The sequence below is a fragment of the Ursus arctos genome, unplaced genomic scaffold (assembly GCF_023065955.2).
Source record: "Ursus arctos isolate Adak ecotype North America unplaced genomic scaffold, UrsArc2.0 scaffold_5, whole genome shotgun sequence".
Classification (NCBI taxonomy): Eukaryota; Metazoa; Chordata; class Mammalia; order Carnivora; family Ursidae; genus Ursus; species Ursus arctos.
The window spans coordinates 30,240,510-30,254,954 of record NW_026623067.1 but is presented as its reverse complement, the minus strand read 5'-3'; the positions used below and the strand labels follow the sequence as shown (position 1 = coordinate 30,254,954).

The following is a 14,445-nucleotide window of genomic DNA, read 5'->3' as shown; positions in this document are numbered from 1 at the left end:
AGTTTGCACGTTTTTTAGAAAAATACAGGAGTCCTGCTTTTTCATAACACAAATGGTTAGTTATTTCATTGGTTTTAATAAAGTAAAAATGTGACAAGGAGATAACTGAATCTTTTTTATTTATAATTTATACTTTTCAAAGCTCAAGAGGTTAATTAAAAGCTACCTACTTTAGTAATACAAATCCATTATCACTTATAACAGTAAATTACCTTATGGATGCTAGATATACTCATCTTCTCTGTTTTAATACAGAATAGGAAATTAATCCATTTAACAAAGTATAGACTTTAAATAATGAGTGGCTTTTACTTGCACGTTTGTAATTGTGAATCAAGGATATTTGAGTACCATTTCTTATTTTCTTTACATTCCCAGTTAATCAGCAAATACTTATCAAGCACCTGTTGGATGACAAGCACTCTGCTAGGCCCTGAGGGTACAGCGGTTAACCACAGACGCTCGCTGCCTCAACAGATTCATAGTTAGTGTGAATCACACAAGTGATACAACAATTATAGTAGAGTGCAGTTAATTCTTGGACATGTTAAAGAGCATGGTGTGATAGAAATGAAGAAGAGTACCTTATCCAGTCCTGGAGAGTGCCAGACTTTCTTGAAGAAGTGAAGCCTAACCTTGAAGGATTAGCCCTGTGTTTGGGGACAGAAACATTCTAGGAAAAAGCAGTAGTGCGTGCACAGACCTAGGTGCAAGAGATGATAACGTGAGGAAAGAATGTCAATAAATCAGTGTTGATGAAGCAAAGAATAGGAGTAAAGAAAGTTAAAAGAAATAAAAAAGTGAATAGGAGGTTGATGACAAAGGGACTTCGGGCCATAGTGAGGAATTTGAACTTAGGCTTTAAGCAGTTAGGTAACAGTGAAGGTGTGTTAGTTTGGGTCCTCTACCTGTTTTTTAACTGGTGCCAAGACACGATTAAACATGCAAGGATAATATTAGGAGAAATGACAATGTGAGAGAAAATGAGGAGGGAGGGAGCTGGGAAAGGTCAAGAGAGCCCTCACATTGTGATGCAAGTCTGACTCCAAATGAGAGAGAGAAATAGAAGATTGAATGGAAGTGTCCTATCCTACCATGCAACCCATGGAAGGTTTGGTAAGGCCATTGACAAGTCTTTGACTAAGTCAGAGTTCTTTGTCACATGTGTTATTGTGCCTGCCTTACTATTCCTCTGTGATCAGTCACTGGCTAGGAGCAGCCTATGGGATATGTGGCCTTGCATAAACATCACAATAGGTGTCAGAACACATCAGCTTAGGGTATTTAGTCAATTATACACACTCCTTATAGCGGGAGATCTTTGTGGTACATTCTGAAGGCAACCACAGAGGAGTTGTCAGAATAGAGAAATATGATCAGATTAGCTTTATATCTGCAAAAGAGTATTCTGATTGCAGTGGGAAAGGATTCAAGTGAACCAGTGGGATTGAGGAAAAGATCTGTATTAGAAGGGTCCTTCTGATAATCCAAGTGACAGATAATGGAAACCTAGAATAAGACTGTGTCAGTGAGGACAGAGAGTTGTTGAGAGGTTCAGTATGGGAAATAGAGTGGACAGGGCTTGGTAATTAGATGGAAGAAGAGAGGAGAAAGGAGGAATCAAGTGTGGCACTTTGCCGCTGGTTATATAATTGCTTGCATATTGGTGCCATTCATTGGAAGGAACAGAAGAAGTTAGGAACTGGTGATTTTAGGTTTATGTATGTTGGAATGGAAGTATTGGTTGGTTATTCAAGTAAAGATATCCATTATAGTTTGTTAGTAGATGTAGCAGTAGTTGCTATAACATAAAAATTAGTGAACATATAATAATTTTAAAGCAATAGAGGGTTTTTTTTTTTTCAGTCATGTGAGTTTCAAAACGGTATTCCCCATTGATTAACAATTCTTCTCCAAGCAGTGTTTCAGAGGTCCAATCTCCTTCCTTCTTGGAGCTCTACCTTCTTCATCATTTGGTTTCCAAGGTTGTGCTCAGCTGCACGAAGCCAGTGGAAAGGAACTGAGTATGGAAAAGACACATCCATTTCATAACCAATCTCAGTCTGAATGTGACATATATCAGTTTTGTTCACATTCCATTAGTGGTAACTAATCACATGGCTTCACCTATATATAAAGGGATTTGAGAAATAAGATCCCAGAAACTACTTGATAAAAGAGAAGGGAGAACACAGTTCTTTGTTGGACAGTTAGCTGTATCTACCATGGATTTGGAAGCATTAGCTTGTAAATGATAAATGAAAGCATAAGAATGAATGAGGTGACCTAGGAAATGTTAAAGAATGAGAAGGAAAGATTGTTGAGGATAGAATCCTGGGGAATGCTGGCTTAAAGAAGGAAGGAGTAGGTGAAGAGAAGCACATAAAGAGGATTAAGGTAAAAAACGTAGTGTTTAATCATTGGGAACTGTTGAAAGTGTAATTTAGTCAACGTCGAATATATAATAAGGTAATATAAGAGTATGGACTGCATTAATCAGTAGGAAGCCTTTTGGTGGCCTATGTGAGTGGTTTCAGTGGGGAGAATAGAAGCCAGAGTTGAGGAGAGACTCAGAGGTCATTCTTTTTTTTCCAAGATTTAAGTGGTGGTTCTTTTTGGTCTCAGGACCCCTTTACACACATAGAAATTATTGAGGAACACAGAGAGCTTTTGTTTATGTGGGTTACCTTTATTGATGTATAATGTATGAAATATTAAAACAAAATTTTAAAACACTTATTAATTCATTAAAAAAACAACTTTATTCATGTTAATATAAAATAGCATGTTATGAAATGACTGTTTTCCACGAAAAAAACTTAATGAGGAGAGTGGCATTGTTCTACATTTTTGCAAAACTCCTTCATTTCTGGCTTAATAGAATACAACTTAATCCTCATATCTGCTTCTGCGTTCATTCTCTCGTAATATGTTGTTTTGGTTGAAGTGTATTAGGAAAATACAGTTTATACAGACCCCTGAAAGGATATTAAGGACCCCAAGTAGTCTTTAGACCACATTTTAAGAATTATTGAACCATATAGTCTTGGGTATATGGAGAGAGTAGTTTTGACTGTGCTTTTTAAAATTTTTTTGTTTTTTTTTTTTGAGAAGGGGAGAGGGGCAGGGAGAGAGACAATCTTAAGAGGCTCCATGTTCAGCGCGGAGCCTGACGCGGGGCTCCATCTCACAACCCTGAGATCATCACCTGAGCCGAAATCAGGAGTCGGAGGCTTAACTAACTGAGCCACGCAGGTGCCACTAGTTTTGACCGTGTTTAAATGTTGATGGAATAGGAGGCTAAGGAGGGTAAGGTTGGAGATTAAAGTGGTAAAGTGAGATTTTTGAAGGTCCTAGCTGACATAGAATTAGCTTTGGAAGGGAGGGAGGGGGTGGGTCCCTAGCTCTAGCAGGAAGGAGGCAAGGTGGGCCAGAATTTGATTAAGTTTGAAGAGAAGGTGGTAGGAAACGGGAGAGTTCCTATCTGGTGAATTCTGTTTGTGTGCACACATGCATATGTGGGAGACAGTTGTACATATCCTGAAAGTAAGGAAGGAGGTAGGTAGGAAAGGAGTTTAAAGAGAGTAGATAAATTTTGAAGTAGCTAGAGAGAATTGAAGAAAGAGCTGAACAGTTAAAACACAGAAGGATTGTTGCAAATGCGCTATAATTTTAGAAATTCTTGTTATAGAAAAATAGCCATTAGCAATTTGAAAAATACAATTGTCACTTGTTAAAACAGAAAGCCCCCTATTCTATCCTAGGTAATCTCCTAGGTGGCTCTTTAGGCCATCTCGATTAAGCATAGCAGGCAACCCAGCTGCTTGCTTCTAGGCTGTGTGTTGCCCCTTTGGGTCTTCAGACTGCATTTGGTCCAGTGTGTGGCAGCTGTATTTTCTGGACAGCTGGGAGTCTGGCCCTGATGGGTGCGTTGGTGTTCCTGCTTCTGTTGTGGCTGATCTTTGGTTTAGGAACTTTGGTTTCTTCCAAAGTTTAGTTACTTTGTAACTTCACCAGGTTAGAAAAACCAAGTTTCATACCCATTTGTCAGTAGATCCTTTTTCTACTCTTTGTTATATGTTGTATTCTCTTTTCTCAGCCAAGCACTTAGGTGGTTTTCTCTTTACTCCAGGGGCAGGAGAATGCTATAATCTTAAAACTGACTTTTTGGGGTGCCTGGGTGGTTCAGTTGGTTAAGCGTCTGCCTTCAGCTCAGGTCATGGTTCCAGAGTCCTGGGATTGAGCCCCACATTGGGCTCCCTGGTCAGGCGGGAGCCTGCTTCTCCCTCTCCCTCTGCTTCTGCCCCCCCCACCCAGCTCATGCTTTCTCTCTCATGCACGGGCTCTCTCTCTCTCGTGCTCTCTCGCAGACAGGTTCTCTCAAATAAATACAATCTTGAAAAAAAAAAAAAAACCCAAAACAACCCTGACTTTTTAAAAGATAAATTTATTCGGCAAATGTCAAATTATTTAGATAACATTACTGTGCTTTTTTTGAATCTTTAAAAGCATTGTTTTAGGTTAGAAAGGATTGAACATTTAAAATAACTTACCTTTTATAGTAGAAGGTTATTTTTATTATTATATACAGATTTATTAGTAAATAGGCATGAAATTGTTGTTTGACATAAGCTATGACCAGAGGGAAACCATCCTGTTTCAAAGAAGGGAAGCCAGCTTGAATTACTCTTATTTAGTTTGAAAAGTTTCCATCCATATCTGTTGGTCTGCATTTGTGCTGCCTAAGCTCACCCTTTATTCCTGTCGCTTTGTGGCTTCTCTAACAGCCCTCTTTCATATGTATTTTACATTTTTGCCATGTAGGTCTTTCACAGTTCTGCAGCCCCAGGCGGGCATTCTCTGAACAGGGTCCGCTCCGCCTGATCAGGAGTGCCTCTTTCTTTGCAGGTTTGCGATGTGCTGTGTGGGTAGACTAGTTGGTGTGCTCCAGTGGCTAGAATCTGTAGTTAAGCTGTGGAAACAAGAGAGTAGATGAATGCATTTGGGGAGGGTGTGGTTAAAGAAAACGTTGTTTAGCAAGTGTAAGAACTTAATTCCTTTCTACTGAGTTTGTTCTTAAAACTTTCCAGAAATTTTCAGTTATCAGTAGAATTGACATTTTCGTGAAATTTCAGTTTGTTATGATCTCATTATAAAATAATGATTTTAACTTTAGAATCCTAAACCAGATTTTAGTATGAGCATTATTTCTTATAATACCAGCTAGAATTTCTTATGTGACATTCTCTTGTTTCCATGGCTGAGTAGCTTTCATGTACTCATAGTTCACCAATTGCAGAAAATGTCCTCTGTTATTATTTTAAAATTTCTGATCTGTGTTATTTCTTAAGAACGATTTCTCTTGGAGCTAAGATTTAGATGAACAAGCACCATTATATTGACCTGTAAAAGGCATATGTGAGTGTATTTGTTTATATAATTAAATTGATGATTGTAGAGTGTATTTATGCCTCTATATCCAGGGAATTGTATCTAACTTTTGTTTTAATTAATATTTATTTTCCTTACAAATATGACATAGGAATAATACATATTTATTACAGAATATTTGAAAAATATGAAAAATGGGCAAATTTTATTATTAGCCATTGTGTCAGCTAGAATTAACCTTTCTAAAAAAAACCCATAATTTAATTTGGATCATACTTTTCAAAGTGTTTTCTTAAAATTTTTATTTTGAGGAATTTTTAAACATACCTTCATATTGCAGAATAGTAAACCATTATATACCCATTATTTACCTCCAGGAATCATTCTTATTGTTCAGTAGCATGCTTTTTAGTAATTTAGTAGTGCATTGTGAGTACCTTTCTTTAGTGATCCCCTGCTTTTTTAGATATTATATCCTATTTTCATATTATATGTCAGTCTTCACCGAGATCTCAAAGCTTGTTCAACTGAATAATAGCTCTTGGTGTTGGGTTTGTGCCATGCTATTGAAAAAAATAAAGGAATGCAATGAGATGAGCATGATTTCATTTTGCTATATAAAAGAAGCAACGTCACCCTGAATAGCATTATATGTTTTAACTGACAGTTTTGTCTTAATTCACAGTTCACAGCAACCCAATGGACATGCCTGGAAGAGAGCTGAATGAGGACAGAGACAGTGGCATAGCACGCTCTGGTAATACCAGGTTTATGTGTTAATCTAGTTTTCCTATAAGATCACTGCTAGCCAAAGTGATTTTTATTTTTTCCTTTATCATCCAATTTCATATACACAGTTTGTTAGTGTTAATAGTAGCCTTATAAGAGAATTGTAACTACAGAAAGAAATATTTTAAATTTAAAATTTTCATGTTTACTGTTACATGTGCCTGGTGGAACATGGCCTAGATGAATGGACATTGGGTTAGACTTAGCCAATGTAAGTAAAAAATACTGCTCAAGAGATAGCTTAAATAGCATAGTAAAAAAAACACATTTGCTTTAATCTGCTTACTCTTAACTGGAGTTTTAACTTGTCAGACTGTCTCTTGCCCAGAAAAGCTTAGGTGTTTTGAATCAGTGCTATATATAATTGCTTTCAAAAGTGGACTCCCAAAATATGGGCTAACAAACCTTTATTGAAACATGCAAGAGATTAAAAAAAAAAAAAAAAAAAGAAAAAAAAAGGTAAACCTCACATTCTACCTTTAAGGAGCACAGAGTTTACAAAAAGAGCAGTCAGGAAAATTGTCCTGCATTGTGTGATGTGTTCTGATAGACCGGTGCAGAGAGGTTTAGGGAAAGGAGACCTAACTTAGCCTGGGCCAGGGGCAGGGTGCCAGTAATGCTTTACAGAGGGATAATACTTGAGTTGTGTTTTGAGCAGTAAGTAGGAGTTATCCAGGCAAAGGCATGGAAGAAGGGCTTTCCAGTTAAAAGGAAAAGCATTTGTCAGGGCCCAGAGATAGCGTAGATGAAAGGAGTATCTTAGGCTTGCAGTATTGTTAGGTATGAGAAACTTCATCCACTGTGGTTTATCCATATGAACTGTCACATTATATGGCTTTGCTGTCTAAATTGTTTATAATTCAGTTTTGAGCATAGATGGGAAGTCCAAATTTACCAGTATTGTAATCCCTAGGTATGCATTAGAATAACAAGAGGTTTAAAAAAAAAAAGTTTTACATGCCTGAACTTTACTCCAAGACTGTCATGTAGCCTAGAGAAAGGCTTATGCAACTGTATTTGAAAAACAAAACAAAATGAAAAACTCAGTACCTCATTCTGATGGACAGCTGGAGTTGAGAACTACTCTAACATGAAGCATCTTGATCTTTCAAATAATCTCACCCTTCTTTTCTAATTGAATTTTTTATTTTTGTCTTAGGAACTGATATAGTATATATTTCTTCTAATACTCATTGCTTTATGTAATCTAGAGATTTAGTTTTCTCTTCTGTGACAGGAATTTAGTTCTTGTTATTTTATCCAAGATTTTGAAGGTGATAAATTAATATCTGTACTTCATTTTCTTTAGCTATAAATTGAAGGGCCTGGCTGGATTGATTTGTAAGGCTTTTTCAAGCCATAAATTCACATACACCTTTTAAATTGTGTATTTTCTTCTTTTTCCAGTTGGGTTATTTTTAATACCAGAATTTGGTAACACGTAGTTTTTTTTTCCAAATTTAGATTAGCATTTGATTTTTCACTGAAGCCATACCCAGGTTAGTTATACATATCTAGTCTTAGACTACAAAGTTTTAAAATACTTACTTATAATACTGATAAAAATGTGGTTTTCAAGGACGTAGTTTAGAATTAATTCATTGACGATCCAGATAGTTGAATGGCACATAAAGCTTTTCCCTTTATCATTGAATTTGTTAGCGAGAATTGAAATGAACAGATCTTCATAATGACATTCTCTTAGTTTTATATATCTATATATATCTTCTGATGTGCTTCCCTGTTTTTGATTACCTCAGAAATTTTCAGTATGTGGTTGTAATTATGAAGATGGGAATTTAAAGTATTGCCAAACAAAAGCAAGCCCTTAATGTCTTTTCCTCTCTAGATCCAGCACAGAGAAGGGGAGGATTCCTAGTCTAAGGGAAAGCAAAGGGTTGTAGCTTTTGACACTCCGGGCAAGAAAGAGTTTCTGGAGAGAGGGGGTTTTGGGAAGAGAATAATCCTCACAATTAGGGGATTGCAGCAATTATAATCATAATGGGTTCAATTGGAATGCGTCTGTCACCCCGTAGAATGCTCCAGAGAGTAATCTATAGGATTTTCTCTTTTTGGAGCTTAGTAGGTATAGTTATGACTATTATTGAAAGGGGCTAAACATTCAGAGGCTTGGCTACCTATGCAGAAGCAATTCATGAGTAAAGTTGACCCTTGAATAATGCAGGAGTGAGGGGTGCAAATCTCCCCTCCCCCTGTGCAGTAAAAAAATATGTATATAACTTTGAACTTCCTAAAAACTCAACTGCTAATAGCCTGCCTTTGACTGGAGGCCTTACCGATAACATGAACAATCAATTAACATATATTTTGTATGTTATATGTATTGTATACTGTATTTTTACAATAACATAAGGTAAAAAAATGTGGTTAAGAAAATCATAAAGAAGAGAAAATACATTTACAATACTATACTGTATTTAGTGGGAAAAAAACAAAACGTGTAAGTGGACCTGCACATTTCAAACCCATGTTGTTCAAGGGTCAATGGTACTTTTATTTTACTTTTATTCTTTTTATTGAAGTATAGTTGTAAGTATAGTTGTAACACACAGCGTTACATCTGTTTTAGATGTACAACGTAGTGATTTGACAACTCTGTATGTTATGCTGTGCTTACCAAAAATGTAGCTCCCATCTACCACCATACAACAGTATTACAGTACCACTGACTCTTTTCCCTACACTGTCCTTTTTATCCCTGTGACTTATTCATTCCGTAGCTGGAAGCTTGTATCTCCCACTCCCCCTCACCCATCTTGCCCTTCCCATCCAACCCCCTTCTCTCTGGCAACCATCAGTTTGTTCTCTGTGTTAATGGGTCTCTTTCTGCTTTTTGTTTGTTTATCTTGTTTTTTAGATTCCACATATAAGTGAAATTATATGGTATTTGTCTTTCTCTGTCTGACTTACTGCATTTAGCATCATACCCTCTGGATCCATCCATGTTGCCTCAAAACGCAATATCTCATTCTATTTTATGATTGGGTAAAATTATATACATCTTCTTTGTCTCTCATCTGTCAGTGGATACTGGGATTGCTTCCATATCTTGGCTATTGTAAATAATGTTGCAATAAACTTAGAAGTGCATGTCTCTTTTTAGATTAGTGTTTTTGTTTTCTTTGGGTAAATACCCAGTAGTGGAATTACTGAATCGTATGGTATTTCTGTTTTTAGTTTTTTGAGGAACCTCCATACTATTTTCCATAGTGGCTGTACAGTTTGCATTTCCACCAGCAGTGCATGAGGGTACTTCTCTTCATATCCTTGTCAACACTTGTTATTTCTTGTTTTTTTTTTTTTTATTCTAACCATGGTGACAGGTGTAAGATAATGTGCTTTTAAATGACATCTTCAAATGATATTCAAACACTAATTTTCAAATATAGCTTTTGTTCTTAAAATCTAGCTGCTTCATTAAAACAGAATCACATCAATCCAGCAATTGTACTCTTGTTTACCCAAAGAATATAAACATATTAATTCAGAGGGATACATGCACATTTATATAGTTTACAATGCATATTTATAGCAGCACTATCTACAGTAGCCAAATTATGGAAACAGGCCAAGTATCCATCAACTGATGAGTAGATAATGAAGATTTGGTATATATATATGGTGGAATATTACTAAGCCATAAAAAAGAATGAAGTCTTCCATTTGCAACAACATAGATGGAGCTACAGAGTATTGAGCTAAGCGAAATAAGTCATTGAAAGACAAACACCATATGATTTCACTCATATGTAGAATTTAAGAAACAAAACAAACAAACAAGGGGGAAAAATGAGAGAGAAGCAAACCAAGAAACAGACTCTTAACTACAGAGAACTAACTGATGGTTACCAAAAGGGAGGTGGATGGGGGATGGATTAAATAGGGGTTGGAAATTAAGGCATGCACTTGGTGTGATGAGCAAGGGATATTGTGTGAAACTGCTGAATCACTATATTGTACAACTGAAACTAATATTATACTGTATGTTAACTAACTGGAATTTAATACAAACTTTAAAAAGATAAAATAATTTTAAAAATCTGAATCACATCATCCTTCTTTTAATTTAAAGACTAAGTGTTCAGCTAAGCTAGGGGACAGTCTCATGGCCAAAGAGATAATGCTTTTATCAAATTAGCCCTTTCTTCTGCAGTGGGGGTGGGAGTAAGAATATAAAAAGGGGAATGTCTCAGAGTCTCTTGCCAATGCACTATTAGTATATATGATTTTTCTCATCTGGGACTTTGTTCCAACAATGACATTATTTTTTTAAATGAAAATTTTAGAAGCTCATGAAGCAAAATGGAAAATTTGAGTCACTACTGTTAAATTTGTTAGAAAGAAATTTATCTTGGGGCACCTGGGTGCCTCAGTCGGTTAAGCTTCTGCCTTTAGCTCAGGTCATGATCCCAGGGTCCTAGATTGAGTCCCTCATCGGGCTCCCTGCTCATCTGGAAGCCTGCTTCCTCCTCTCCTTTTTTCCCTCCTCCTCCTTTTGCTGTCTCTCACTACCTCTCTCTCAAATAAATAAAATCTTCAAAAAACACAAATTTATCTTTATGCTTGTTATTATTGACGTATTTTTAAATACTTACGTTATACTTGTTTTTATTTTGACTTGACAGCATCTCTCAGTAGCTTGCTTATTACACCGTTTCCCTCTCCCAACTCCTCACTTACCCGAAGTTGTGCCAGCAGTTACCAGCGACGTTGGCGACGCAGCCAAACAACAAGTTTGGAGAATGGGGTATTTCCTAGATGGTAAGTTGGAACCTTCCCTTTATAATAAAATTGAATAGTTCCTTAAACATAATTCTGAGTGGTTATTTTAGAGCCTGGGCTATGTTTTGTGTATTTTAAGTCTTGAAACTTTTAAAATTATTGGTAGTTTTAATCAGTATTAGTGTATAGTTCAGCGGCATTATAATTACCTTCACATTGTTAGGTGTCACCATTCATGTTCAGAACTTTTTTATTTCCCCAAACTGAAGCTGTACTCATTAAACAGTAACTCCCCTACCCTTGGCTCCTGGCATCCACCGTTCAAAAAATTATTTTTTGTCTCTCTGAATTTGAGAAATACTCTGGAAACCTCATATAATTGGAATCATACAATATTTGTCCTTTAATGTGTAGCTTGTTTCGCTTGGAATGTCTTTGGGATTCATCCATGTTGTTGCATGTATCAGGATTTTATCCCTTTCTAGGGCTGATTAATATTCCATTGTATGTATATATCACATTTTATTTATCCATTTATCTCTTGATGGACATTTGGATTGCTTCCATCTAGCTTTGCTCAGTGGCAGCATCATAGCCAATGAGGTTCATCCCAGGTGCAGTTACTGCTAATTGGATTGCTTCCACCTTTTGGCCTTTGCAAATAATGCTGATATGAACATGGGTGTACAAAAATCCTGTCTGAGTCCCTCCTTTGATTCTTTTTGAGTATATACCCAGAAGTGGAATTGCTGGGTGATAGGGTAATTCTATGGTTAAATTTTTGAGGAAATTACATATTGTTTTCAACAGTGGCTGTTCCATTTTTACATTCTTACCAGAAATGCACAAGAATTCTAATTTCTCCACATTCTTTCCAATAGTCATTTTCTGTTTTTTTGATAATGGCCCTCCTAATGGGTGTGAAGTGGTATCTCATTGTGGTTTTGATTTGCATTTCACTAATGGCTAGTGATATTTCATATGTTTTTATGTGCTTATTGGCTGTGTGTCTGTCTTTTGGAGAGTGCCCATTTTTCATTTAGGTTTGTTTGTTTTTTGTTGAAGTAAAGGAGCTCCTTTTATATTCTAGATATTAATCCTTTATCAGACATATGCTTGGCAGTATTTTTTCCCATTCTGTGGGTGGTCTTTCCATTCTATTGCCAGTGTCTTTTGATACACAGTTTTTAATTTTATGTAGTCCAGTTTATCTCTTTTTTCTTTTGTTATCTGTACTTTTGGGTGTCATATTCAGGAAGTCATTGCCAAATTCAGTGTCATAAAGCTTTTACCCTATGTTTTTTTCTAAAAGTTTTATAGTTTTAACTCTTCTGTTTAGGTGTTTGATGAATGTACTGCATGTTTTGATTTTTCAGTTTTTCATGCTTGTAATTAGGCAAGTTAATTCATTCTTGAAAGATCTTTTTTTTAGTCTATGTTAAGCAACTATAGATAATGCAGATTCTTGTTTCCTCTTTTACTTACTCCCTTTCGTCCTTGATTTTTTAAATTTTATTTCTGGAATCAAAAGGAGAGACGCAATTAGATTGTAGAACAGTGAATTATATCAGACTCATCTATAAACTGAAAAATTCAGGCATTTTTAGGTTGGTTATGAATTGGGGGTTATCTCCTTTTTTAGTGACTTCTATGTGAACAGAAATGTTCCCAGTCTGACTCTCTCTCTCTCTTTTTTTTAAAGATTTTATTTATTTATTTGACAGAGAGAGACAGCCAGCGAGAGAGGGAACACAAGCAGGGGGAGTGGGAGAGGAAGAAGCAGGCTCTCAGCGGAGGAGCCCGATGCAGGGCTTGATCCCAGGACCCTAGGATCACACCCTGAGCCAAAGGCAGATGCTTAATGACTGAGCCACCCAGGCGCCCCCCCCCCCCAGTCTGACTCTCTCTTAAAATTTCTTATAAACATGAGCATGAAGAAATAGCCAGTAGATTTCTTGAAGAGATAACAGTTGATATGCATTTTTGGATTTACTTGATAAAACAGAAAAAGATCTTCAGGTACTCTACATTTACTTAGCAAGGAATTAAATTGTGAAGTTAATAATTTTTGTATTTTTTTAATTAAGAAAATATTTATTTTAAAGGTCTATAGAAGAAAGCTTTAATCTGTCAGATGAAAGCTGTGGCCCTAACCCAGGAATTGTGAGGAAAAAGAAGATTGCAATTGGGGTAATCTTTTCATTATCCAAAGATGAAGATGAAAATAACAAATTTAATGAATTCTTTTTTTCACATTTTCCTCTCTTTGAAAGCCACATGAACAAACTAAAGAGTGCAATAGAACAGGTAAGCATAGTCATGTTGTTGGTTTGTTTATGTCCTTTATTTTCCTCTGAATCTTATTCTCCTAGTTTAGTATTATGTTTATTCATTTGGCAGAAAAATTAATAGCCACAGTGCAAGTATCCTACAAAGTGCTCTGAAGATGCAAAATAGACTTCAACTTTTTTCAAGGAACTTACTACCTAATAAATGTTACAAAGTCATTCATCCATTCATTCAGTAAATGTCTGAGGGCCTGTGATGTGGCAAGCTCTAATCTAGCAACTGAAGATAGTATGGGAAAAAAGCAACACTCCGAACCTCATGAGACAGCAGATAAACAAATGAATATATAAGTTTTTTTAAATTTTTAAATTATTATTATTATTTTTTTTTTGAGAGAGAGAGAGAGCGTGCATGTAGAAGCAGAGAGAAGGGCAGAGGAAGAGGGAGAGAGAGAATCTTAAGCAGGCTGCACGTCCAGTGCAGAGCCCGATGCAGGGCTGTATCTCATGACCCTGAAACCATGACCTGAGCCAAAGTCAAGAGTCAAACACTTAACCAATTAAGCCACCCAGGTGCCCCAAATACATGATTTTTTGATGATTATAAATGCTTTGGAGAAAAATAAAACAGGTTTATAAGGAATGATGGATGGAGTTATTCTAATTTTTGTTGGCTAGTCATGAAGGCTCCTGATAAAATGACATTTGATCCAGAGATATGGAAGAAGTGAGGTGCAACTATCTGAGGGAAGAATTTTCCAGGCAGGGGCAAAGGCCTGTGTCAGGAGTAACCCTGATGCTTGAGCAAAGTAAGGAGGCCAAAGAGGCAGGTTAGAAGTAACTTCAGATTATGTAGGGACTTTCAGGATACTATTGTAAGAGCACTGGCATTTACTCTTAAGAAAGACGGGAAACCATTAGAGAGTTGCAAGCAGAGGAATGACATTATTTATAAGGATCACTCTTCCTGCTTGTGAAGAATAGATTTCTGGAGGCAAAGGTGGATGCTGTGGGAACCAGTTAGGAGGCTGTTGCAGTGATCCAGTGAGAGATGGTGGATACTCAAACCAATTTAGTGATAGAATTGATGAGCAGTGGTTGGATTCTGGATATGTTTTTTGAAAATAGAGATAATAAGATTAGTTGATGGACTGAATTGGGGTGTACGAGCCAACAGTACAGGTTGGCTTGAGATTTTTCACTTGAGCGGTAAGAAGGATGGAGTTGCCAGTAC

General features: G+C 36.5%; 1 protein-coding gene across 2 annotated transcripts in view; it reads left to right on the top strand.

The window, feature by feature from the left end:
• Positions 1-14,445, top strand: part of FNIP1 (folliculin interacting protein 1) — a 151,622-nt gene that overhangs the window by 95,385 nt on the left and 41,792 nt on the right. The window contains exons 7-10 of one of the 2 annotated variants that reach the window (XM_026507904.4): positions 4,825-4,908; positions 6,077-6,148; positions 10,827-10,962; positions 13,029-13,230. In XM_026507904.4, coding sequence (XP_026363689.1) covers positions 4,825-4,908; positions 6,077-6,148; positions 10,827-10,962; positions 13,029-13,230 — 494 coding nt within the window. The remainder of the gene's footprint in view (positions 1-4,824; positions 4,909-6,076; positions 6,149-10,826; positions 10,963-13,028; positions 13,231-14,445) is intronic. The other variant, XM_026507905.4, reaches the window with a different exon arrangement.